This window comes from Gossypium hirsutum, chromosome D06, assembly GCF_007990345.1.
Source record: "Gossypium hirsutum isolate 1008001.06 chromosome D06, Gossypium_hirsutum_v2.1, whole genome shotgun sequence".
Taxonomy (NCBI): Eukaryota; Viridiplantae; Streptophyta; class Magnoliopsida; order Malvales; family Malvaceae; genus Gossypium; species Gossypium hirsutum.
Window position 1 is genome coordinate 56841433 of NC_053442.1, and position 27364 is coordinate 56868796.

General features: G+C 34.2%; 2 protein-coding genes across 3 annotated transcripts; both read left to right on the forward strand.

The window, feature by feature from the left end:
• Positions 1-20140: 20140 nt before the first annotated feature.
• LOC107900589 (L-ascorbate oxidase homolog) lies at positions 20141-24174 on the forward strand. Its single transcript, XM_016826245.2, is given in 9 exon segments — positions 20141-20531; positions 20637-20746; positions 22034-22304; positions 22417-22519; positions 22708-23053; positions 23141-23175; positions 23178-23508; positions 23591-23669; positions 23769-24174. Coding segments are annotated over 9 exon segments (1626 nt in total). The 5' UTR covers positions 20141-20393; the 3' UTR covers positions 23982-24174.
• A 1295-nt stretch (positions 24175-25469) lies between these two features.
• On the forward strand, positions 25470-27047 carry LOC107900229 (myb family transcription factor MPH1). Of its 2 annotated transcripts, none has more exons than XM_016825918.2 (6): positions 25470-25852; positions 25930-26006; positions 26096-26132; positions 26287-26437; positions 26591-26711; positions 26792-27047. In XM_016825918.2, the coding sequence occupies exons 1-6, from the start codon at positions 25570-25572 to the stop codon at positions 26996-26998; spliced, it is 876 nt and encodes a 291-aa protein (XP_016681407.1). In that variant the 5' UTR covers positions 25470-25569; the 3' UTR covers positions 26999-27047. The 2 variants fall into 2 exon arrangements, with proteins under 2 accessions (XP_016681407.1, XP_016681405.1); XM_016825916.2 differs by having other exon boundaries at positions 25477-25852; positions 26281-26437.
• The last annotated feature ends 317 nt before the right edge of the window (positions 27048-27364 follow it).

A 27364-nucleotide genomic window follows, 5' to 3' on the forward strand; every position in this document is an offset into this window, starting at 1 on the left:
AAACGTAAAAATCATTAAAAACGGGGCAAGAACGGACTTACAATCGAGCTTGGAAGCTTGAAAAACCCTAGCCATGGTTTCTTCATGCAACATTCGGCCATAGCTTGAAGATGGACACAATTTTGCTTTGATTTTGCCTTTTAATTATTTTAATTACTAAATGACCAAAATGCCCCTAACTTAAAAATATCCTATTTCACTTATCTCATGTCCATTTTTGTCCAACAGTTTAGCCAATGGTCTAATTACCATTTTAGGACCTCTAATTTAAAAACCCATTCCACTCAAGTACCTTTATGAACTAGAACACACATTTTTCATCTATTTCAATTTAGTCCTAAATATTAATTCGGATATCCAAACAATAAAATTTCGTAACGAAAATTCCACACAGTCGTTCAATCACACAATAAACATTAAAACTTAATCGAAATGATTTTTCTTACTACGAATTTGTGGTTTCAAAACCACTACTCCAATTAGGCCCTAAATCGGGCTATTACAAACAATGTGCTTATATCATTTCTAATGAGTAGAATGTCATCGACACATAAAATGAGAAAGACCACCTTTTCATCCTTAGTACATCTATAAACACAATATTCATCAATATTTTACTCAAATCTAAAATTTTTTTATTGCTAGATCAAATATTTTACTCCACAAGTGGGATGCTTTCTTAAGTCTATATATAGGTCTAAGCAATTTACAAACTTCGTGTTTGTTTCCTTTAACTATATATTTGATGGGTTGCATCGTATAGACGCTCTCTTCAAGATATCTATTTAAGAACGTTATATCCATTTGCCAGATCTTGTAATCAAGAGTAGCTGCAATGGATAGCAATATACATATCAACTTGAGTATGGAAACTGATCGCCTCTCTCCGTTCTATCGAACAAAGAGAGAAATCAACACTCTAGAACTAAAATAAAATATCACGGCTTTGTTGCAAGTGTGACGGGTCAGTTGTAATATTTTTAGCGTTACAATGGAACACTAACGTATTCCAAGGATTGAACCTAAGAGAACTGTGAATTGAAAATTTTCTAAATAATGTGTGTGTGAAATAAGGAGTCTAACCAACTAATCACAAAAAAATTATATTACGACAAATCATAAAGTCAAGAGAAATTAAACTAATCTACTACCTAGTTGATAAGTACTAAATTATAAAACGGGTGAAATTAAAAAAATAATGATTAAATAACCAACGGTGGTTGGTTGATCTCAATGTGGTTCATTAATCTTCAAATTAGGGATCCAAATCGCTTAAACTCCAAAATGGCTCCATATTAGCTCTCGGTCTCAATTTCACCTAATTAGATAAATTAATTTAGATTATCTCTCAATCTCACTGGTTAACCTGAGACTAATAAATTGGTGCCAAACAAGATCTCCTCTCGGTCTCACTCGCCTAGATATTCCTTTAGGGTCGCCAATCTTAAGTTTTTAGGTTCATTCAAATTAGTCCAATTTATTACGATTTGGTCTTTTATCCAAAAATCAACTTACCACATCTCCATCAACCAACCATTTTTAAAAGATTAGTTACTCAAGTTGAAAATAAAGCTAATAAACATGAAAACGAAAAACATGGAAGTCATTAAACAAAAGCTTAAGAAAAATGTAAAAGTTGAGATTTTTATGCAAGATAATTTAAAGGGCATGTAAAGAGAACCATTCAACAAGAAAATCTAAAGTAAAAAAAATAAATAGAACAAAATTTAACAAATTTAAAGTAAATGAAACCGAAATACATTAAACTAAATCTAAAAATGACTTACAACTAAGGTATAGGGACTGAAAGTGCAAATAAACCTAAGCTACAATAATAACTAACTTAACTAACACTAAGAACAACCTAAGCCAAGCTAATAGGCTAAACATCCCTCCAAAAACACACTTGAAACATACCTCCAAAAACACGCTTGGGCACTAAGTGCCAGGCTCATAGGCTACACATCCTCCCCCAAAAACACACTTGAATCACTACGAATATAACTTGGTAATCCGCAACAAATATTGGATTCAAGTACAATCAGTGAATATATATATCATACGTTAACATCTCATCTCATATAAAACCCATACAACACGATTAATAACCTTATTGGCATTCCAATTGTATCCTATCCTATCTTTAATTCGAGTACAATTTACACATCAATATCCTTTATTACAATTCATTCCATTCCTAAGATTTTGTACTATTCCAACCAAACTTCAAAATATAATCACGCATTACCAGTTTAATCCAATAGATATCAGAACATCAAAACAATATATTTATATACCTTTTAACAACATAACATCACCATGTATATATATATCATCCACTCGTATAACAAATCTTACATTCATTCATTAATACATATTTATCAGTATCTACTACAAATCCCACTTTTTTTTATGTAGTCTTTATTATGTCATAAGTCATTAAAATTTCATTTTTATATATATAATTAATAAATATAAGAACACAATTGAATCATAATAAGAAAATAAATTAAGTACTATAGAACTTACCTGAAAAATGGAAACTACAAAGTGTTAGGGACTAATTAAGCTACAACGGTCTCAAAAACATAAAATTTACAAAAAAAGGCTAGGTTTGGACTTACATGCAAGGGTTGAATGGTTTTAAATGCTTGAAGCTATCTTCCTTCTCTTAAAAATGGTGGAAATAGTGATGGATGAAAAATGAAGATGATAATGACTTATTATTTTATGTTTTATGATTTAATTATAACATAACCTTTTAATTTCACATTTTTTAGTAATTAAAATATACCTATCGTCCACTACTATACAAAAGTGTTTATTTTCCACTTTAAACCTTAATACTTTACATTTTAAACCCTTAGAACTATTAAAAATAAAATACGACTAGCTTTTATAGTTTTTACGATTTAGTTTTTGTACCACAATTAGACATCCAATTACTAAAATTTTCGGACCAAAATTCAATTCATCTATATAAAAGCTCCTTAAATATTTAATAAAAATATTCACGAGCTCAATTTAAAAAAATGAGGTCCCCATACCTCAATTTCCAAAACCACTAACTTTTGAACCGATACAATTGTACCTTTACTAAGTTTCCAAATAATACAGTTATTAGACCAAAATTTAGTATAATATTATAATAACCTTGTAAATATAAATAAATAATATTTACTAACTCGATTATCAAAAAATGGAGTTCAAAACTACCATTTTCTGTACCACTGAAAATCAGGCTACTACAAAAAAAGAAGAAAAAAAAGTTGCAAAGAAATGTTAAATCTACAACTAAGGAAATGAAAATAAGAAACCCTAGAAGAAGAGAAGGAAAACCTAAGAGAAAACTAGATAAAACTCTAAGCTAAAACTAATTTAGTGTGGCCGATAAAACCCTAAGCTAAAACTAATTTAGTGTGGCCTCCTTTTCTCTCAACCAAAATTTTGTTGATATAGAAGCTATTTTGACCCAATTTTTGTGCCCCAAATACCCTTGAACGAGCCTTCAATGATTGGTGCTTCGTGTGGACAAAGACTAATATTTTTTCAATTTCCCCCTCACGATGTGGGTATCATGATACCAGGGAATAGAATATCATAATACCTCAGACAATCTTGAACTTGGGATGCTTCTTGGCAAGTGGATATTGCGATACCCAAAGTGGTTATCGCGATACCACTGAAGGGTGGTCTCCAATCTTGGGTTTGTTGGAGGTATCATGATTCCAAGGTTTGGCTATCATAATACCCTCTCCTATGGTGTCATTCTTTGATAAGAGTCACAAAGGCCCAACTTAATCTCAAGAACGTGATGGGCTCAAACTACTACAAGGCCCAATAACGAGGTCAAAGGCCAAGCAAATGCGTACGAAACTAAATGGAACCATTCAAGACTTCATTAGCAAGACCTTAGATGCGTATACGAAGGAAAAATAAAATGAAGATTCACTTTCTTGTTTTCAAGAAAATCAAGAAACCGAATCTTGGTCCAATTTTGTTGTTTTGAGCGATTTCAAGAATCAAGAAAATCAAGATTTCAAATCTTGGAAATCTTGGTCCAAGAAACCGAATCTTGCAGCCAAGACGCATTGGATCTCAGTTACGAGCATCAACGAACCAATTTCAGGAAAGAACGGATAACAAGCCCAAGTTCTTGAAGACAAACACGGCCCAATAAGATGTTCCAAGCCCAATCCAGAAATTTAAATCAGACTTAGTTGAAAATCAGGTCAAATTGTCAAAGTGGCCCAATTTGTTAAGTTTTAATTCTTTAAATACTTAGTTTAAATTTTAGACTTTATAAATTAATTTTTATGTAAACATTCAGTCCAAGAGGCCCATTTAAAAAGCCTTGGCCGGATTTTCCTTTAAAATCAAATAATTAGGATTTTTTCTGTTAGTTTTTCCTAATAGGGTTAGGAAAGTAATAGAGACCTATATATGTAAGGCTTGGCCGGCCACACAATACACATTACACATTAAAATTTCAGATTTTTTGTTGAGTGAAAATTCTCTTAGAGTTTCTCCAAGAATTCTCTCTTGAGTTTTCTTTAGAAGTAGTTTTAACAATATTTTCGATCGTGGGAGCCTTCTTCAGCCTTCTTCTTGTCGTGTGCTTACATCGGAGGGGAGATTAGAGCCATTTGAAGGGAGTTGTGAAATATTTTTTGATTTCAAGGCTTCTTAGGACTTTTCCTTATATTTATTGCTGTTTATTTTTCTTTAGATTTGTCTGCTTGTGCCGATTCATTGATTAACTTGTTTTATTCATTCTTGTTGCGTTTCCAGCCCTTTTTAATCTTCAAGAAGCTGATCAGCACCCTTCTTGGCAGCAAGAAAATGTTTTCTATTCATAATTTGCAATTGATCTTGCCGCCCAATTATCCTATCTCTGATTCAATTCGGTTTGCTGAGTTTTTGAATTAACTTGCTGTTTTGTGTTCAATTGTCAAATTCGGCTGATTGGATTCTTTCTTGAAGTTCAATTTCATGTTCTTGACTTCCAAGAATCCCCTATTAATAAGTGTTTCGATTCTTGGCTGATTCTTTATTGTTTTGGGGTTTTTGTTTCAGATTTGGAATTCTAAGATTTAATTTTTCTGCTTCGTTTCAGATCTAAGCGTCTAAAGCTTTCGTAGGATTTTCCCGTGACTTGACAACTCGATCTTGGTCCGTGCACAACCCCTTATCATTCTTACTCGATTTCAGCCTCCAACGCGTCCCTTCATCACTCAACAATATGTTAGGGCTCCCAATGACACTATTAGCCAATTTGGGTTTTAAAATGTGTAACGACCTCATTTTTAGTGGTGTTGAAAACTCCAGTTTTGAAATGAATGTGACACACCATAGCATAGATCCAAAGATTGGATCGGGTTTAGAATGTTTCAAAATGAGTAAAAACGAGACATTTGCACTTATTAAATTAAAGCCTAAAAACTACAAAAAAGACGCTACTTTGCTTGAGAATAAACTCCTCAAGTGTATCAGGAAAGCCTAATTTGCCATATAAAATTACAGCAGATCAAACTCTCCCGCACTTAACTCTTTGTTTGTCCTAAAGCAAACAAATTAAACATGCAAAAAGAAAGACGACTCTTGGACTATGTTAGGCAATTAAGTTACATTGCGGTAAAACATCGAACTCGTACGATAACTACCTCTTATGCAACTTAAAAGTGATATCTAGTTAACTTGGTTATTCCTAATGCAAATACAAGTAATTTACTAAGTTAAAATGTCAATAGATATAGAGGCAATGGAAATGAACGTATATACAAGTTTTATCCATCAAAATAAATAATGTGGGTTGCTCATAGATATTTAAAAAGAATTGTTCATATTCATTCAAACAAATTTAAGCTGTTCACGAATTATTATGTCGGTGAATTATTCGGGTCCCAAAGGTCTTTTAAGCTTGTAGCATTCTGAAGCTTAGGATGGTTCAGAAATAAAAAAATGGGCTCTCAAAACGAGTTCAAGCACTAGAAACGGTTAAGCAAACGACATTGTTCCCTACTCACCCCCAATTTATTTACAAACTCACCTCTTTACTTCTCCTTCCCTAGCCTACCTTATTTCTCCAAAATTTTAAAAGGAATTACTCGATACTAGTACGCACAAAATTGGTAATTGTGAATCGAAAGATTTTCTTTTTGGAGCTTAACTTTGATTCAACTATTTTTTTTCTTTATTTTACACTCTTTTGTTCACTTTATATATATAACGCACTAACTCACGTAATCTCTTCATTTTCATTTTCACACACAAAGTCAACATAATGTCTCTACCTAACCTTTAATGTCCATGGCTTGACATCCATTACATAGTCCATTTTAAAGATCGGGACAGAGAAGGATTGAGTACTAGACTCGTTTAGGCTCAAGGCTTTGATATTAAGGTTACAAGAAAATGGTACTTGAGGCTCAAAGATATGAGAATTAGGGTACATAGCAAAAGGTAAGCTTTTAGGCTCTAGGCTAGTTCAAACAATGCCTAAGGTCTTTCTTGAATCAATCACACAACACCAATTCTATCAAGCATACATATATTTAAATGAACAATTAACAATTCAAATTATTTATCTACAAGGATCTGTATACTTTATTCATCCTATGGTACACGTTATACATTTTCATTTAAGTTATTGCCTCTATTCTATTATGCAAATTAACTTATTGAACTAATTAGTTTACAATTAAGAACATCAAGTTGTCTAGTATCATTTGAAATTTACAAGTTTGACAATTCCATGTACTTATTCAATATTTACAACTAATGACATAAACACACAAAATAACATAAAAGAAGAAAAACAAATCAAATCAAAATATGTGCATCCCCCTACACTTAGACTACATATTGTCCTCAAAATTCACTGCACATAAAACAAACACACAAAAACACAAACAATCAAACAAAATACGAAATATAAAAGCAAAAAAATAAGTCCCCAGAGTAGCGTAGTTTAATAGTTTAAATGCCTCACAAATAAATAAAAATAAAATAAAAAATGAGAAAGCATGTAACTATTCTGAAACAGAGTTTGATTCTAGCTCCACAGGTTGCTTTCCTTTTCCTTTTGTGCTCGAGAACTTGTGAAGTCAACTCAGTCGCTCTTCGAATCCTCTTCAAATGATCCCTCCTCTAATTGGTCGCATGGATGTGAACATTGCGCTTTTGTGTTCTTACTTTTATTCAGTTTTCATTCCTTGGTTTTTTTCTCGTTTCCTTCCTCATATTCTCATGGCTTCCTATTCCACACATTTCTTGAACCTGAGATCTTTTTGGTTTCACCAGCCAAGTTTGCTTTTCTATCCCATGGTTACCCACACAACATTCTACATATGGCTTCACAGCTTCAATCATCTGGGAATCGTAATATCACAACTCCGCTAGCTCATCAAGCCATTTTTGAATACCTTCTAACATATTCTCTATTCTTGATTTTGTTGGATGTATTTGCGGCAACCCTTGCTCTTTCTTATGCCTACGGGTCCGTTTGGCTCATTGCTCCTACAAAAGTGCCTGAAATTTCATATATATTGAATCGCCTATCACATATGTGGTTGGTCGATGAAATGGTTCAAGCGACTCCGTAGGCATTTCCGTCGCTCGGCATAAGCCTGTGACTAGATGTGGGAAGAAAATATCGACTTCATCCCAGATCACACAACACAACATATATTTGTAGATCCATGTCCCTACACAAATGTGTTTTTTATTCTTGGATAAATGGTCGACCATGAAGTTCTAGAAAAACTTTTTTTACATCAAGAGATATGAACTTCCAATCGCTTCATTCCATGGACTCCGTTGGTATATCATGAGAATCCATCAAACTTAGTCTTCGGGGAGGCATGATAAAAGAGAAAAAATACAACTACACAAAATATAAGAAATGACATAAAGATTTAGAACACTAATAGGAAATAATGAAGAAACTGTAGTACTTAGGGAGTGTATTGTTAGGTCTTGCAGAAGCGTTCAACATCGTTGTTCTAGTCCAACAAAGACAACAACCTATAAAAGAGTGACAAGAAGCAAACCTTAAGAGGAGTTTAAAAAAGATGGTTGAGAATTTTTAAAGGGAATGAGGTGAGGGAATGAAGGGGGGAGGTAGCTAGGGCATGAAAACTTAGGGGTTTGGGGGTTCATTGCGGTTTTTTAAAGTTTAAATTTTTAAAAACATGCGAGTCACCCGTAGGAGATCCATTTTTGTTTTGAACTGACTCGGATATCGTGATACTTCAAAGAGGATATTGTAATACCTACAAAATTTTTAACCCCAATTTTTGAAACTATCGGTGGTGTTGCGATATCCTGAGACGGGTATCGCGACATCACTATGTTGTTCCTAATTCTTACACTTTTCACCTTTCGCTCTCCTAAAATATGCAAAATTAAGGTTATTAACTACAGAAAAAGATGGAATCAAGCAACTAAAGCAAACTAAAGTGACGTAATACAAAATAAGTTGTGGGAATTGAGACCTAGTCTAAACAAGAAAGTTAAAGAAAAGTTTTAATGCACAGGCTACTCATTTATATATCACTAATTTCTTTTAGAGAAAAATTTAATGAGTAGCTTAGGGTGAGCATTTAAGCCCAAAAAATGGAACTTCCACTAGGTCCTTGAAACTTTGATTTGTCGTTTGTTCATCATCAAGTTGATCTGGGCCTTCTTCAGCTAATGAACACATCAAACTTGCCTTGACTTAGGTTATTTTGATTTTGTACATTTCAAGCCAATTCTCACGGAAATAACATCCACTCCATCGTACATTCTGAATGATCATCAATGTCGGGATCACAAACTCAACTTGTTCTAAGTTCTCAACCTCTATTTGAAAATACATCTGTGAGGGCACTTCCTCGACCGATTTTTCTTATGGGGTTTTTTCTAAAATGTTCGAGAAGTGTGGCAACTCCTTCACATTTACATCACTAGATTCATAGATTTCTTCGATATCACTCGACACCACCTTTAACTCTCCACTCTCTATATCTGGCTGACAATTAACTTTCAAGTCTTGTTGTTCGAAAACCGTATAGGAGGTCCCCTATTCAATTTTAATAGTTTTTGATTCGACACACTTTTCCATTAGAACACTTTTCCTAGCTCGGTATTGGACGACTTCTAACATGAGGTCCAATTGACTCTGTATGGTTTTCAAATTTTCTTGGCATTAAGACATGACATCCTCAAATGCAGTACCCTGAGTGGTTAGTTAGTTACCTTTATTATACGCTTCCCAATACGCTCCCCCATCCTCGTGAAAATTCGAGGAACACGTGTCATACTGGTCGATGTCAGGTGAATACCTTCCCATCCTTGGTAGTCGTTTTCCACCAAACATGCATAACTATACAAGTCATAAGACGGATCGTATCTTTGCCTCCCGTAGGGGTCAAAATCATCCCAACTAGGTGTTGAAGCACCATTTGCATTAGACATGAACAACTCTTCGAGCAACCTATAGTTATGATTAAACATGACTTTTAGTCAAGTATCAACACAACAAGACTAAGAGCATTATTAAAATAGGAATAAAAGTTCGTATCTATAACCTCGACTTTCATTAATTATCTCCCTAAGTACACGTAATGAAAATGAAAATAGTTCAATCAAACGAGAGAGAGAAATGACCACTTTTCCCTCGATCAACGAGGGAGAGAAATGAATCAACTCTGGGACTAAAATGAATATAAATATCACTGCTTTACTTCAAGTGTAACAGGTCAGTTGTAATATGGTGGTTGGTTGATCTCGATGTGGTTCACTAATCCTTAAATTAGGGATCCAAATCATTTAAACTCCTAAAATGGCTCTATATTACCTATTGGTCTCAATTTTACCATATTAGACAAATTAATTTGGATTATCTCTCGATCTCATCGATTAATCTAGGACTAATGAATTGGTGCCCAACAAGGTCTCCTCTCAGTCTAACTTGCCTAGATATTCCCTCAAGGTCTTCAATCCTAAGTTTTTACGTTCATTCAAATTAGTCCAATTTATTATGATTTGGTCGTTTATCTAAAAATCAGCTTACCACATCTCTATCAACCACCCCCTTTTAAAAGTTTAGTTACTCATGCTGAAAATAAAACTAATGAATATGAAAATGAAAAACATGAAAGTCATTAAAGAAAAGCTTAAGAACAATGTAAAAGTTAATATTTTTATGCAAGAAAACTTAAAAGAAATGTAAAGAGAAACATTCAACAATAAAATCTAAAGAAAAAAAACATAAAAAGAACTGAAATACATTAAACTAAAGCTAAAAATGTCTTACAATCAATGTACATGGATTGAAAGTGCAAATAAACCTAAGTTACAGTAATAACTAACTTAAGTAACACTAAGAACAACTAAAACAACAAGAAAAGTTGTAGAGAAATGTTAAATCCACAACTAAGGAAATAAAAATAAGAAACCCTAGAAGAAATGAAAAAAAAAACTAAGAGAAAATTAAAGAAACCTCTAAGCTATAACTACTCCAACGTAGCCTCTTTTTCTTTTAGCCAACTTTTGGCTGATATAGTAGCTATTCTGACCTTATCCTTGTACCCAAAATACCTTTGAACGAGACTTGGGTGTTCTAACCTTATTCTTCGGGTGGACAAATTTTACCCTTTTTGTCAAATTTTGTCCCTTCGCGGTGTAGGTATCGTGATACCAAAGAATATGATATCGCGATAACTTGGGCAGTCTTGAACTTGGGGTGCTTCTTTGTAGGTACATATCGTGAAACCATTGAAGGGTGGTCTCCAATCTTGGGTCTGTTAGAGGTATCGTGATTCAAAAGTTTGGATATCCTAATAACCTCTCATTTGGCATTGTTCTTTCTTGATTTCAGTCTCCAACGCATCCCTACATCACTCAACCATATGTTAGGGCCCCCAATGATATTATTTGCCAATTTGAGTCTCAAAATGAGTAAAAATAAGACATTTACACTTATTAACTTAAAACCTAAAAACTACGAAAAATATGCTACTTTGCTTGAGAGCAAGCTCCTTAAGTGTATCGGAAAAGCCTAATTTGACATATCAAATTATGGTAGATCAACAATCGAAGAGAAAGTTTTCTCGTAACTGATACCTTCTTTTTGAGTGTACCCCTTTGCTACAAGTCTAACCTTATAAGTTTCCACTTTTCCATTCGTATTTCATTACTTCTTGCAAATCCACTTACACTTTAAAGGTTTTACCCTTTTAGTAAGTTTATGAGTTCCCACATTGAGTTCGATTTCATAGAATCCATCTCAACTTTCATAGCTACTTCCCATTGGAATCTGCACTCTACATCACTTCGTTAAATTTGAATGAGTTGTCATCTTCCTGTTTGATCGGCTCAATGTTAAAAACACATTTGCTAGACTGAAAGAACTTAGGCCTACGGGAGACCCTTCGATTACGATGAAGCTCCTTACACTACTAATCGTTTGCAGGTTTAATATTAGGAGTTGGATCTGAAATTCTTACTAGAGGGTTTTGTGTATTTCTCAAAAGTTCCTTGAGTACTTCTTTACTTTGAGGTTTAAATTCGTTCTTGTAACTTTCCTCTAGGAAGGTAGCATGAGTCGACACTATAATTGTTTGCTTTTTTAGATTATAAAACAAACCGCCCTTCATCCTTTAGGATATCCCACAAACATGCATAATTTTGTCTGTGAATCCAACTTTCTTGCATCTTTTTCCAATACATGGGACAGGCATCCCCAAATCCTAAAATGCTTTAGGTTTGGCTTCCTATGGTGCCATAATTTATATGGAGTTTTAGATGCAGCGTTAGTTGGTATATCATTCAGAATGTAGCAAGTCATGTATAAAGCATATCCCCAAAACATCAATTGAACCATGTCTAACAAAGTTCAATTCCTTCTCATTGCCACACTATTCTATTATGGATTTTCTAACAAGTTTAATTAGGATAATATCACATTTTCTATGAGGTAACCTAAGAAATCATTCGATAAGTATTTCCTACTTCGATTAGATCAACATGTCTTTATGGGTAAACCTACTTGTTTATCCACTTCCATACGAAACTCTTTAAATTGATCAAAAGTTAACTTTTGTGGTGCATTAGGTACACATACCCATATCTGGAATAATCATCTATAAAGGTTACATAATGATTGTATCTACCTCAAACATTGATGTTCATGGGGCCACATACATCAATGTGTACAAGTTCTAAGGGTTTAACAACCCTCATTCTTTTTGAATTAAAAGATCGCTTAGTCACCTTACCTTCCAAGCAAGATTCACATTGTGGAATATTAACTTCCTTAAGCAAACTTAAAGTTCCATCTTTCACAAGGCTAGTGATTCTTTCTTGGTTAATATGACCAAGTCCCAAATGCCAAAGGTACGCCTCGTTAGAGTGAGAAATCTTAAGTTCCTTATTCATTGTACATCTTTTTTTGATAAAATATAGATTATTTGACATCCATCAATTACAAATAATAGTACAATTTCTAAAAATTGCAATGCTATTATTGAAAGAGACAATCAAGTTGTCTTTAAATAAACATGCAACAGAAATTAAGTATCTTTTGAAACTTGGTACATAGAAAATATCTTTTAAAATAATATTTCTAAAATTATCAACATAGAAATGTACATATCCAACTACTTCAACTGTCATATTTGACCTATTTTTGGTCAACAATGATAGGCTCTTATCTCTAAGATCTTTAATTTCCTCGAACCCTTGTAGTGAAACCCACACATGATTAGTGGCCCTAGAACCAATGACCCAGTGGTCTATTGAATCTTCCACTAGGCAAGCTTCTATCATAAATATTTCCATACCTTTGCCCTTAGTGGCTAGGTAATCCTTCCACTATTTACAATTTGCCTTGAAGTGTCTTTTTCTTATTATAGAAGGAACATTTAGACTTGGATAAATATTTAGGCTTCTTGATTCTCTTCCTTTCCTCTTGAGGTGGCCTAGAGGGGTTATCTTTGTTTCTTGTAGTGTGTTTCCCTTTCCCTTTAGAAGAATAAGAAATGACTAAGTTTTCTTCTACTTTTCAAACAAATTGACCGCTATTCAACCTCAACTTATAGGATTTTAAACTCTTCTTGAGTTGTGTAAGTGTTAGATTCTTGTTCCCAAGGTTATATGTGACCTTTAATCCTGTAAAATCCTTGGATAAGCTTTTGAACACCATCGCTATCTGTGTGTTTTGGTCCAAATTGACCTCATTATCTATAACCTCGGTAAAGTATCCCATAAGAGTAATCATATGGTCTTTGACTAGAGTGTCAGGCTTTTGTTCGACATTCATCAAACTAGTTATAGTCGATTATCAAGCCAAGGCTACTTGGCCTCTGAACATGTCCTCTTATTTTTCTAAAATCGCTTTGGTAGTCTTTCAACTCTCTAGTTGCTTATAAAGGGTGTTGGTCACACTTGCCAGCATATAGCAACAAGCTATCCAATTAGACTCCTCTCAATATTTTCTAGCTTTAGATTGAGTGGCCGAAGGACATTTAATATGAAGAACTTTTTTGAGTTTCTCATAGCTTAGGACAATCATGAGGTTTCTTTTCCATTCCTTATAGTTATTTCTATTTAGTTTGTTCGCAGTGTGGATGTTTAATAAGATAGTAGGTGTCATTTTTAAACTAAAAATAAAATATCCGTTCATTAATATCTTTGTATTAAGAAAATATTTTGAAAATATTTTGCGAGAAATGATACGCATTAAGGTGATGCATGCGTCTTGCATTAAACATTGAAAACATTTTTAAGTCTTTGCAACGATGATATCTACACCCATTGAATTGAGTCACTGTGAGGCAATCTCAATCTACTAGTAAGAACATAGATTTCCATCCAATTAATGTATGAACATAATTCCTTATGTATTCACATGTACTAATAACCATTTAACATTTGACTATCATTCTAACTTAAGTAGAATAGCTTCGTAAGAAGTTACTTAACTAGAAGATCTTAAATGTATAATCATCAACTCAACACCTATCACATCATATACCACAAATAAGTAATCATGGGGCAATCTCACTGAGTGACATGCAGTGACTAGTTGTCCTCTTTGACCAAAAAATTATTGTTATATTTCATGATAATACCTACAACGTGATTGGCCAACTATCATACAATTATAAGATAATTCTTATTACTTTCAGGAAATCCCCTCCGTAAGGTCCACATGGCAATCTTACCGTGGGATAGTTAAACTGTTATACCATTATAAGAGATCATTGATGGAGGCCGTATGTCTTGTTTAGAGACCTTCTCCCATTCAATCTTTTAAAAAGCATGTAAGGTTTTTAATGTTCAATTTCAATAATGAATGATTAATAAATGCATGACAAATACATGTGGCATTCTTTCCCTTAACTATATGACATGCTTATCATACATATGCATGAACATATATTTGTAGTCAAATAAATCTTATCATGCTATCATAAATAAAAGCATAAAATTTAAATGACTCTGACCAACCAAAGTTTTCATGATTTCATCCTAGAAAAATAATAAAATTCTAAAAGTCACCCCAAAACATACTTTGGGTCTCTAATTTGCCACCACGGACTTTTGTTGTCGCACCAGTTCATATCGATGTCATCATTGTTACGTTGCTGTTGTCACTATCGACCATCACCGGGCTGCCTTCATTCAACCACCACCGAATTGTTAATGACCACCATCCCTAGTATCATCGAGCCATCGCCGACCACCTTTGTCAGCCTTCGCCGGGCCTTCACTGACTATCGCTAGCCACCGTCGACCGTCGTTGACCACCGCTGTCGGCCATTCGAGCTCCATCAAAAGTATTGGTTACATAAGACTTATGTATGTTTTTGACTTACATAAATTATTCCAAAATAATAAAACCAATAAATCATGTGTGGAGATGATAGTCCACGATCTAACTACATACCCAAAATTAATAATAATTACAACCAAATTTCTAGGAATCACAACTTTTTCAAAATTACTTTATCATATATAATAACATACATTCATTCTCATATATATCCCTAAACATGCTGATAATTACAAGAATGCCACATTTTATAAAAAAAATAATCGCATGAAGAAGAGAGAAAAATTTAGTATCGGTTTATACTATAAGCATAGTACAACTTAGTTCCAATACCAATTGTTAAAAGAAATATAGTTTGAAAACGATTTTCTTATACAACAAAAAATTAAAATTTTGAAAACTGAGTTGGTTTATGATATTTATAGTAATAAACATTCTCAAAATCGCACTTGTATTTTGGGCTATATGGATCATAAATGTTCCTAGCTTTCAACCAAATGACTTTCTTCGCTATTCTTGTACCACGAACTGCTTTGAGTGTTTGAGTGTGGGCTCAAATACTTTTGAATCAAACACAGAACTAAAAATTATTTCCTTTTCTTTTGGTGGGAAAGTAAAACTTTACCTCAAATAAAAATTGGTAGAATTGTTATTTGTAGAAAATATAATTTATTCTAATAAATAAATTTCTACTACTTTCTAGCAGAATAGCAATATTAAAAACTTATGAGAGACTTGTGTTTCTCTCTTTTCTAAAGTCTATTTTAAAGCCTACCAGTGTCATCATTTATAATGAGAGTTAAGAGAATCTTGGTAGAACTAGAGCTCAAATAATATTTAGGAGAGAAAGGTGACAATATTTAGGGTTTGTCATCCCCTTGTTTTCATTAGGAGGGAATTAGGTCTTTCTTGTATTATGTCCAATTATATGTGCTTCTTAAACTTTTAACTCAACATTTTATAATTTAATTCAACTCAATACATGTTTTTTTTTCTATTTCCTTAAATAAATATGATTTATTAAATTAATTTAAATTAAATAATTTTCTCAACTAAATTCTAATTTCATTAAAATAATGACAACTTTATCATAAAAAAATCTATAATAAAATATATTTAAATTTTCTACATTCAACGGATTGACAATGACCAATTAATTTAAATCTATTTTCGAAATTCAATTAATTAATTAATTAATTAATAATTTGAAAAACCATAAATTAATTTTCAGGTCCTTTCCATACTTGGTGAAAAAACCACATTCATTTCCAAATGTAACCCATTTCTCTAACTTTATTTGATTCAACATGCAATTCATTTCTGGTTTTAACGAGCTAGCGGTGGGACCGATTGGAAATGTATAATTAAGGCTTAAATGATTTATAATTAAGTTCCAACTTTTCGCTTATTAATTATAAACTCATTTAATCACAAAGTCATTCCACTATAATATCATGAATGAGCCCTCTCTAATGATATACCATTACGAAAGCTACTCAATCAGTGCTCGTCCAATGACCTTGTCATAATTGTGTTACCCTCACAGAATATCCTTAATCTCTTTGGGATAAATTTGTTCTTCCAATATTATCCTATTTTATCTCATGGTAACCATTACATCTTTCTTCATGAAAAGTCAGTTACTATCATATAATAATTAAGTCATTCGTCACAAAGACAAATGACCTGTGACCACGTTTACTTTTTATTTATCATGTAGTGCCAATAAGAGGATATCATTTACCCATGTCTTGGGATATGGATTCCAATATTGTGAATGATGCTACATACTGCAGAAGTCGTATACCCAACACACCAGCTTTCGACACCTTATCTATCTGAACTCAAGCTTTTACTTACATCAAAGTATACAAGCCATGCATACATACTCCATCACCTACTCGGGATTAAGGTATGTCACACTATGAACGCCACATGTGAATAAATTCATAAATGGATTCAGGATTTATTTTTCTTAGGTCCAGTCTGATATATTGTCAGTCCAATCAGTTACATATATTTCTTTATATTTTAGGAGTCATCTGCTCTGATTCCCAAGATAAAACATCTCCCCAATTAGACTTGATAAACGATATATTAGTCTTTCACTCGGTTTACTCATTTATGATTAGACTAAAGACATGTTTATCATCTTATTTAAGGGTTGGGGGGCTATAGGTAGTTCTAGGCATTGTATCGGAAAGCAAAGACTAGGGATCGTGATGCTACACTCATATGAAAATAAGTAAATAAAAAAAACTACTCGAATAAAATAAGATAAATTATACCATAGGTCACTCTACAATAGTGCCATTATTATTTTGGTCATTTAAAAAAAAGATTACTATTGTGACATTTTTTAATTTTTGATTAAAGTCAGAAAGCTCTTTATATTAATCCAAAACATTTTATTTATTTATTTACAATATAAGAATTTCCTTTCCTCATAACCATTCAACACCCACAATAAAAATCAACAATCTCCATCACCGACCATAACAATCACCATCCCTTGCTATTCATTTTACGTAATTGCTTCTCCAACATGGGTGATGCAATTATGAAATCCGAAAAAACATCACCTTTGTACTTGGCATGACAACGGCCGGATTTTAAGTAAACTACAACTAAAATGATGGGTAGACTTAATTTGAACAATGTCAGACTCAATTAATACGCGATTTAGATCAAATGAAGTAAAGAACAACTAAAAAGTGAGTTCATGTTTGGATACAATCAACTTGATTGCTACGGAAAGAAAAAAAAAAGCACCACGAAATAGTTCATAGCTTCAAGGTGATGCATTTTGCAGGTGCATATAAAATTTGCAATTCAAGAAAAAAGAGTCATGTTGGAGATGATGGGGAGGGCCATCAACATCAGAGCCATTAAGAGACTTAGAGGGCCATGCCGCCCAAGGTTTAAGACTTTCTAATTTTTCTTCATATTATGTATTAAAAATATGAAAAGATTAAGCTAAATTTGAGAGTAAAAAATTCGAATTTCTACCGTTTCTTTCATTTTTTCATCTTGTCTTATTTTCTTGACTATTGCAGAGTTAATACAAATTTTGAGCTTACCGTTTATATACTGGCATTTTCATCGGTTAAATGATATATCCTCAACCTACCAGTGTGTTATTTTTTAATGAAAAAGAGGTATTTAGATGTCTCGATAGTTTATTAGTAGAATTTGGAAAATCAATTTGCACCTAAAAGTTTAATATTTTTTAGATGCTAGTTACTTATATGCTTTTTTTTCATTTATTTATTTGCTTTTTAGCCATATGTATGACTTGTTCCGCTTTCTTTCACTTGTTTTCGATGAAGTCTTCTCATTTTTTTTAATTCTTATTGTTACAGGATATTTCAGTTATTTTAATTTTTTTATAATTTTATAAAATTAAATTTCAGGATTGCAAAAAATGAAAAAGTAAAACAATTGATATTTTTTTAAAGAGAAAAAGTAATGATACTTGTAATGCTAGTCAACCAAACAGTGAATCGAACCGAATCGAAATTTATATAGCTTTTTGTTAAAATAAGCATAAAATATGTCAAAATAAATAAATTTATAATGTTTATTTAACCGAATTAACCGAACTAGTAATAGCCTAATACATATAATACATAATATTATTTATTAAGTTCAGTTAATTCGGTTAATTATTCGATTTTAAACTGAATTAACGGTTAATTAAAATTTTTAAAAAATTTTAACTGAACGATTAACTGAATTAGATCAATTCGGTCTATAAATTACTATTTTCACCCCAACCATTGAATTTTAGCTAGGTCTCCGTGATTAGGATACAGGGTCCGCCACTGATTTTAAAGCATATATTATAAGCTCAGCAAATTAAGCAAGATTATAACATAGAATATAAACCTCATTAAGATTAAATAAAATAAAAAGTTGGAGAAAGACGATACTCTGTTTTTGAAAACTAAAACAGAGCAACTTTTGCGCATTATTTATAGCAAACTTGACACCATCTTGAGCATCCAGATTTTAACATGCGTTGCAAATAAATCAAAAAAACTATTTTAAACTAACTATAGAAAAATCACTAATTCTAATCCAAAGTTAAAAAAAATACTAGGTGAGGCAGTAATCAATTTAAACAATTAAGTAATTAAATTTACTCTTTTTTTAGAAACTATTGTATGAACTGCGAAGAATGACAAATAGTGATAACTTAGAGTCAGAGTCTGATATTTTTTTTCACATGCTTTTCCAGTCTTTTAAATAAATTTTTATTTCATGAATTACGAGAGGAAAATAAATTCTTAACAAAATGCGATTTGGACCCAATCACACCGAACACCCTAATCTTCTGTACAAATATATAACCACTCCTCGTCTGCTTCTGCATGACCGCGCATCTTTTGAAGCCATCTCTCACCATCTCCATTACCACTTTGGACTTTCGATGGGGAGCCGGGTTTATTTTCTGTAAGACGCATTCATTAACTTTTTTCTACTTCCTTTAAGCCTTAATATCCATTTCTCTCCTCATATAGATGTTAAGTGCATGGACATTATCTCCGTTTTCAATAAAGGACAGTATAATCCCGGAGCTTTTACATATTGTTTGGTTTCCCCAATCCCTGTAGGTGCACCAAAGCTATGGGGTGATCTAATTCAACTGCAGTGGCCTCGCCTCATTGTTGGATCTTATGCTTTGCCATTTGTTGATTAAAGAATACCACCCATCAACATTCTGCAACTGCAATAATAGTGAACCACTCTCAAAGCAGCCAACCTGGCCGTTGGATGGAACCCCGTGATATAGTTCTATTTCTTCCTAGGTTGTCACCATGTGAAAGGTATTGGATGTTTCAACCATTTTTCTCGCCGTATTGTTCGCCGATATATTTTATTCATCACAGAGTATTGCACGAAGTAATCTAAACATGAAAGTTCTTTAATCTAATAATGGTTCTTTCTTTGACCATTTTCTCCAGTCTGTTAATGGTGCCATTGCAATGGAAAATGGAAGACGGCATCAGTATCAAAACACAACAGTCTTGTTCGCTACCAAATTCGGACAATGGGCACATGAACTTAGGCAAGTCCAAGCTTTGCACGTGATTGGGGTTGATTCCTGTCTTGTTGCTTAGACTTGACAGCCTTTACTAACAATGTTCCATATATCACAAGCTCGTTTTATCAGTTCTGAAGGGGCTAATATCAAGCGGCTACTGACGGTCCCACCATATGAACTCGACCCATGTGATGCTAAATAGGGACATGATTAAGCTGGGACCACCGCTTCTCACTAGATTCAATTGCATTCAATTGGAACCCATTGACAGCTATTATGCAATGTGATCTTATAAAAAAAACGCTTTTTTTCACTTGCATACAAAACAGACCTCTGCTTTTGCCTCCATACTCATTCTAATAACCCCGAATAAACTGAGGGAAAGAAAGATTTAAAAAGGATACAACAATGGTGCCTTAAACTTTTTATAGATCTGTGTTTTATCTAACACTTTGCAAAAACAGGATTCCTGTTTTTTTCCTGTTTTTCTTTTGTATCCTAAAGTAAGTAAACGAAGTCAACAAAATGGGAGACAGCAAGCTTATCCTTTGTTGCTTCATTGCTTGCATTTTGTTCCTCGGCGTTAATGGAGAAAACCCTTATCGTTATATCACTTGGAAAGTCACCTACGGTGATATTTACCCTCTTGGAGTTAAGCAACAGGTACTTTCTTTCTTCTTTTCTGGGCTTCTTTTTTTGGTTTCTAAAAGCTACTAGTTTAGCAAGTGTTTGAGTAATGGATTGGAATGTGGAAAAACTGTATTGCAGGGGATCTTAATAAATGGGCAGTTTCCAGGGCCTCATATCGATGCAGTTACTAATGACAACTTGATTATCAGTGTTTATAACTACTTAAATGAACCATTCCTTATCTCTTGGTAATCATGCTAACATTCCTTTATTTATGCTTACTTTTTGTTCATCATTTACTTAATGTTGGTTCGGAAGACAAGGTTAAAGTAGAAAAGAACAAAGGAAAGTACATATAAAATCTTGAAAGCTTAGCATTAGCTCAAAATGCAGCTTTCATTTTAAGATAATGTGTGCTCTTTTGGTTTCATCATTGTATATAGTTAGATAACTACAGCTTAGTGGGAAAGTTTTTGAGTTTCTTAGATCTGAAGGTAAATGCTTGAACAGTAGACAATTTTTCCATCGGTAGACATTTGCATTTATGACTACTATTTTTAGTAAGATCTCAACTAATGCTAAATTTGATAACAAGGAAAACCTTATAAGCTACTTCTCAATTTGGTACGTGAGTATATCCCTAGTTTTTATCCTTGATCCTTTATACTTCTCAATTTGTTGGTTCTTATTTCATAGACTATCTTGCAGGGGCAGAATCAGAACAAAATTTTAGGGTTCGAAATTAAATTGTCATTTTTACGATAGTAAAAATGCAATTTAACCATTTTAATAGCCTATATCTTTATAACTTTTAAATGATTAAATCAAATTTTTTATTTTTAAGAGGGGCAAAGTGCAATTTTATGTTTACTAATTTAAAATTTTAAAAATTGTAAAGGCTCTAAATGAAAAATTTTCCATTTTAGGGACCGGCCTCTTAGTTACGCCCCTACTATCTTGGAAAGACCCTAACAATATGGTTCATTTTCATGGTTAAATGATTATTAAATCCAAGTTTTATAACGAATAACTCTTTCATGGACTCAATGGGTTAATAGTTTTATGATAATTCAGTTAGTGCATCTGCTGCATCTAACATCTGTGGAGATTCATGTTTAAAATATTAAAAGATGAATAAAAATAATTAACAATGTCTGCCTAGTTACGGCAGAGCTGGTTGCAGTAAATTATTTAAATGCATGTGCTTGCCTATAGAATAATAAAAGATGTGTCCTTAATTATGTTTACCAGGACGGTATCAGACCTCGGGTTTAGGCCTAGTTTTAATTAAAGCTGTGAATTATACAAATTACTTTAATAAAGCTTGGGAACTTTGCATATTATTGATCATTCAAAAGGTTTATTTTGTACTTTCCATAGTTTATGTTGTACTTATTAGTGACTGATCCAATTATCCATTATCTACCTGTTTGGTATGCATGTACTTAAATGTTTATGAAATAAATTGAAACGGCTTTTGGATGTCGCAATTGATGTGAAATTTGACAGTCATCTCCTGTTTTTTGGGTCTGCAGGAACGGTGTGCAGCAAAGGAGGAACTCATGGCAGGATGGAGTTTCTGGCACAAACTGTCCAATTCGACCAGGGAAAAACTTCACTTACGTTCTCCAAGTGAAAGATCAGATTGGTAGCTTTTACTACTTCCCATCACTTTTATTCCATAAGGCTGCCGGCGGGTACGGTGCTATCAGAATCTGGAGCCGCCCCAAGATCCCTGTACCTTTCCCTAGTCCTGCTGGGGATTTCACTGTACTGGCTGGGGACTGGTATAAGACAAATCACTATGTAAGAATTCTGTTTCTGCATCTGTTATAATAACATGATATACCATATAAGTAGGGGGCTGGAGCTGTAATCAATGTTCTACACACCGACTAATCCCTCATTGTTTCTTAAGGTATTGAGACGTCTCTTGGACAGTGGTCATAACCTTCCCTTCCCCGATGGACTTCTCATCAATGGTCGAGGGTGGAATGGATACACATTCACTGTTGATCCAGGTGAGCAATAGCCAACTTGCTAGTCTCTGTCCCATCCGTTGCTCGAATCTGTTGTTTGTTCAATAAACCTGATCAATACTGTTTTATGCAGTTCATGGATATGTTTAGGCCATTCTCGCTTAACCTTAGCTTTTAAATTTTACGCAATGCGAGTTGTTTGTGACATGGGACATTGTTTTTGAACTCAGGTAGGACATACCGGTTTAGGGTATCGAATGTTGGGCTCACAACTTCAATTAACTTCAGGATCCAGGGGCACAACCTGAAACTGATAGAAGTTGAAGGATCACATACGCTTCAGAACACCTACACTTCTTTCGATATCCATCTTGGGCAGTCATGTTCTTTCTTGGTAACTGCTGATCAGATTCCACAGGATTACTATGTTGTTGCCTCTACACGCTTCACTCGTCGTGTGCTCACAACAACTGCCGTTCTTCACTACAGCAATTCGAAAAGGGGAGTTTCTGGTCCAGTGCCTGGGGCTCCCACTATACAAATTGCTCCATCAGTCATGCAGGCCAGATCGATACGGTACTTATCTTATGGAACTCTTTTCAGAAGCTAATAATTGAAACCATTTAAAAGTGGCTATCAAGCTGATAGTTTTTCTTCTACCAGTTGGAACCTAACAGCTAGTGGACCTAGACCTAATCCCAAGGCTCTTACCATTATGGATTGATCACTCCAAGCCGCACTATCATGCTCTCAAACTCTGCACCTTATATTAATGGAAAGCAGAGGTATGCTGTCAATGGTGTCTCATATGTTCCAGCGGATACTCCATTAAAAATTGCAGATTACTTCAAGATTCCCGGAGTCTTCAATCTTGGAAGCATTCCTACTTGGCCCCCTTCAGGAAATAATGCCTACTTTCAGACCTCTGTCATGGCAGCCAACTTCCGAGAATATGTTGAGATTGTATTTCAAAATTGGGAGGACACTGTGCAGTCATGGCATATTGATGGCTATTCCTTCTTTGTTGTAGGGTAAGGTTTTCAATACTAATGCTCTAGGTTCGATTTTCTATGTAAGGATCCGATTCACGTGTTTAAAATGTTGGTTGATCAGGATGAATGGAGGTCAATGGACACCTGCTAGTCGATCAAGCTACAATTTGAGAGACACGGTAGCCCGCTGCACCACTCAGGTATTGCTGTTATTCCGTCAATGCGCATGAGATGTGATCAATTATAGAGATTGTAGGAGCACCAGTTCTAAGTCTAGATATTTTTTGGAGCAAATGCAGGTGTATCCCAGGTCATGGACTGCAATCTACATGGCTTTAGACAACGTGGGAATGTGGAATATACGGTCCGAGAACTGGGCCAGGCAATATTTAGGCCAGCAGTGTTATCTCAGGGTTTACTCCCCTGCAAATTCATGGAGAGATGAATTACCAATCCCGAAGAACGCCCTTCTCTGTGGCCGGGCTAGAGGTCGCCATACAAGGCCTTTCTGAATTAGCTAACAAGAATAATAATGTCACGAGAGGGTGACATGTCGCAAGCTTGGAAATATGAAGAGCAAAATTAGATTGTTAATTGCGGATTATTAGAGGTCAACTTGAGCTTTTTGAACCAATTTCTTTCTTGGCCTTGTGTTCCTAGAACAACTTTGTTGTTTTTATGATAACAGGATTGGCATTCAATTTATATATATTATGATAAATTAATCGTCCCTTATCGAATAATTGAAACCTCTGCTTTAGACTTTGAGTCTCCTTGATTCAGACAAAGCTTACGACATCAAGAAACACTTGTCCATGATTCTGGCAAATTCCATCAAGAGGAATATTCCTCAATTTGAAACCGTCTCCTTTAAGTTGCAATTCTTCAAACCCCCAGTTAGAGGTGCCACAAACCGACAGAAGTAGTTTCAACCATTGTTGGCAATCGAGATTGCTCACCACACCCATAGCTTAACAATGTGAGCATCAATGGTGACGTTTTAGGCATTGGACGTGGCCACTGCATGAGAAACAAAAGCCAGCTGGGAAAAGAAAAAAAAGAAAGCTTGCGTAGCCACCCCCACACACGTTATCGGCTTATTGTTGATTGTTGAAATCATCACTCGATCGGTTAGTGTGAACATTGGCATGTTCTTACATATATGAAACTGTCCATGTTTTAGTGTTTGAAGAAAGAAATCAACAAAAGCATATATTTTAGATATATTTTTTTGTAAAGTGATGATGGCCGGAATAAAGGGAACTATCCTGTTTTGAGGAATGAGGGAGGATTGAACATGTTTCTTCTAGGAACTGCAAATCAGCAAAATGCTTAGGTCATTACATGTCAATGGCTCCATGTTTTACTTTGGGCTATTTTTAACGTTTGTCTCTGTTTGTTTTGTAGTGAAAGTGTGAAACCATTTTTTTTTTTGTTATAACGTTTACCTTTGCTAATTTTTTTTCTTTGCAACTTTTAACTGTAAATTTTGCAGATACTCCTACAACAATTAATGAAAAATAGTCAAGATTATTTCTAAGAATTTGGCTAATAAATGAAGTCAACAGCTGCATTTATGTTCTTCAACTGGAAATAAAAAGGAAAAAGAAAAATGAAGAAGAATGAATGTCAGGAAATACATGACCCAAAAGAATAACTTCAATTTCAAAGTTCAAACCATGATATCATCAGGAACTTTGGGTAGAAAAGTTTTCATCTTTTCATCATTTTGGGTTCTTGTTTTTCACCCAATCAATCAATTTTCTTTTTGGCCTGAATCAATCAATCAAGTTTCATGAACCAAATTGCGAAGTTTTTTTTTATTTCTTTTTTTTCTATTTTTTCTAAATTTTGATGAAGAAAGTGAGTCTGAAATTCCGTGTCCAAATTTCCTTTTTCTAATCGAACCTCCAATAGACTAAAACTGGCCTCTTAAAGAGTGTAAGAAAAGCTGCGGAAGAAGACAAAATCCATGCAACAGAGTCTTCACTAGTATTTATTCTCTTTTTTGTTTCAACTTTCACTAAAACACCCACCTCTCTTTTTTTCTCTCTCGTCTCTTTCTCGTTGTTTATATTGTCTGATAATCTTAGGCACAATATGAAGAGAGTTGATGTTGATAGTTGTTGGCTTAAAGGGTGTTGTTCTTCATCTTCTTCCCTCGACGACAGTGGTGGAATCAGCGTTTATTCACCGTCACCATCGATGATGAGAGTTATGAGGCGATGCCACCATAAGGACGATAATCTGCAGCTGCCTGAAATAAGCTTGAAATCGCCAATCGTAAGGCCTTATGTTAGATCAAAAATGCCTCGTTTAAGATGGACACCTGATCTTCACCAATGCTTTGTGCATGCAGTTGAACGCTTAGGTGGAGAAGACAGTAAGCTACCTTGTAATATTTTATTAACCCTTTTTCCAACACCTTTCAGTTTTTCCTTATGGTTTTCAACTATATAGGGGCTACCCCAAAGATGGTTTTACAGATAATGGATGTGAAAGGACTAACAATCTCCCATGTTAAGAGCCATCTCCAGGTTTTGATCAAATACTACAAATATCTATATTGTTTGAAAAGAATTCTGGGTTTGTATTTTTCAATTTTTGGTTTGCCATGTATGAACAGATGTATAGGAGCACCAAGCATGAACAGATGATACAAGGTATACATGAGAAAACTAATATGTTACTAGTGCATGCTCTTTAATTTACTTCTATCCAACTTAAAGTGCATGGAATATAAAACTTTTCTAATACCAGTTGCCAATATCTTGAATTATTATGAAATATGCGTATGTATGGTTATGTAAGTTACAGAAGCAGCTACTGCATCAAGGAGAAACGAGAAGGTATCAGAACTGATGAACTGCCCACAAAATCAACAGTTTAAGGATCAAGTGAGACCCTATAACCTAGGCCTCGGAATTGAAGGGATGCCTTCATGTACCATCTTTCGGCAGCCACAATGGTATATATATCTATATGTATATGTATATGTATATCTATATCTATATCCAGTGTTGCTATATTTGCACTTAATTCTTAGAAGCCAAAAAAAAAGGGTGTCTTTGAATCTTTCCTCTGAAAATGTTTATATTGAGACCTTCCTCCATATATGCAGGAATGGAAACAAAGTGCGTAACCAGTTATCATACAGGGAATTAACAAATAAAGGATCCGAGAAAAGATCAAGTACTTCATATATAATCTTCAAGGATTTACTCAAAAGTTGCACCATCCCAGTAATGATCTCTCTCTCTTTCTCTTTCCTGCCTTTTGTTCATATATAGATTGATCTAATTGAAGGGTTTCGGTCCTACAGGAGAATCGTGAAAAGCTAAACGTGGGACAACATGGTGGTGCAGATTGGAAATGCAATCATCAAAGATTGGTTCACTTAGGGGATCATAGTCAAGCATCTGATTGTTCAATTCTTCGGTCGCTTAACTCAAAACTTTCCCAGAAAATGTCGAGGCATGGCAAAACTGAGGGCCTCAATGATGTCTCTTTAGAACTCACTCTTGCTTGAAACTATGCATATAAAAGAACGTAACATAACCAGTGTGGAATATCAAAAAGCTTCTGTCTTGTTACGCTGTTTTGTTGGCTAAATTTCTTAAGTCTACAATTCTACGTACTTATCCTTACCTGCGATAAGATCATTTGACTCCGATATTTATTCACTCGAATACTAACCATTGCACGAGACAAAGGCTTAACAGTGTAGCTACCTCCAATTATGACGAAGGTGACCAAAGGCCTAAATGCATAGGGTGATAAGCCAAGCTTGATTCACGTGTGCCAGTTGCACTGTGGGCTGTGGCTCGACCACACTGTAGAATCTTTTTTCTGTTTGTGGGTTAGGTTGATGATTGAAATTTCAAGTCTTTCTTGA

Bases quoted from the DNA above. Each gene is read 5' to 3' on its own strand.
- LOC107900229 (XM_016825916.2), top strand. From the start codon at position 25,570: ATGAAGAGAGTTGATGTTGATAGTTGTTGGCTTAAAGGGTGTTGTTCT. The intron at 26,007-26,095 runs GTTTTGATCAAA...ATGTATGAACAG, and splicing joins ATGTTAAGAGCCATCTCCAG to ATGTATAGGAGCACCAAGCA. The intron at 26,133-26,280 runs GTATACATGAGA...TGGTTATGTAAG, and splicing joins GCATGAACAGATGATACAAG to TTACAGAAGCAGCTACTGCA.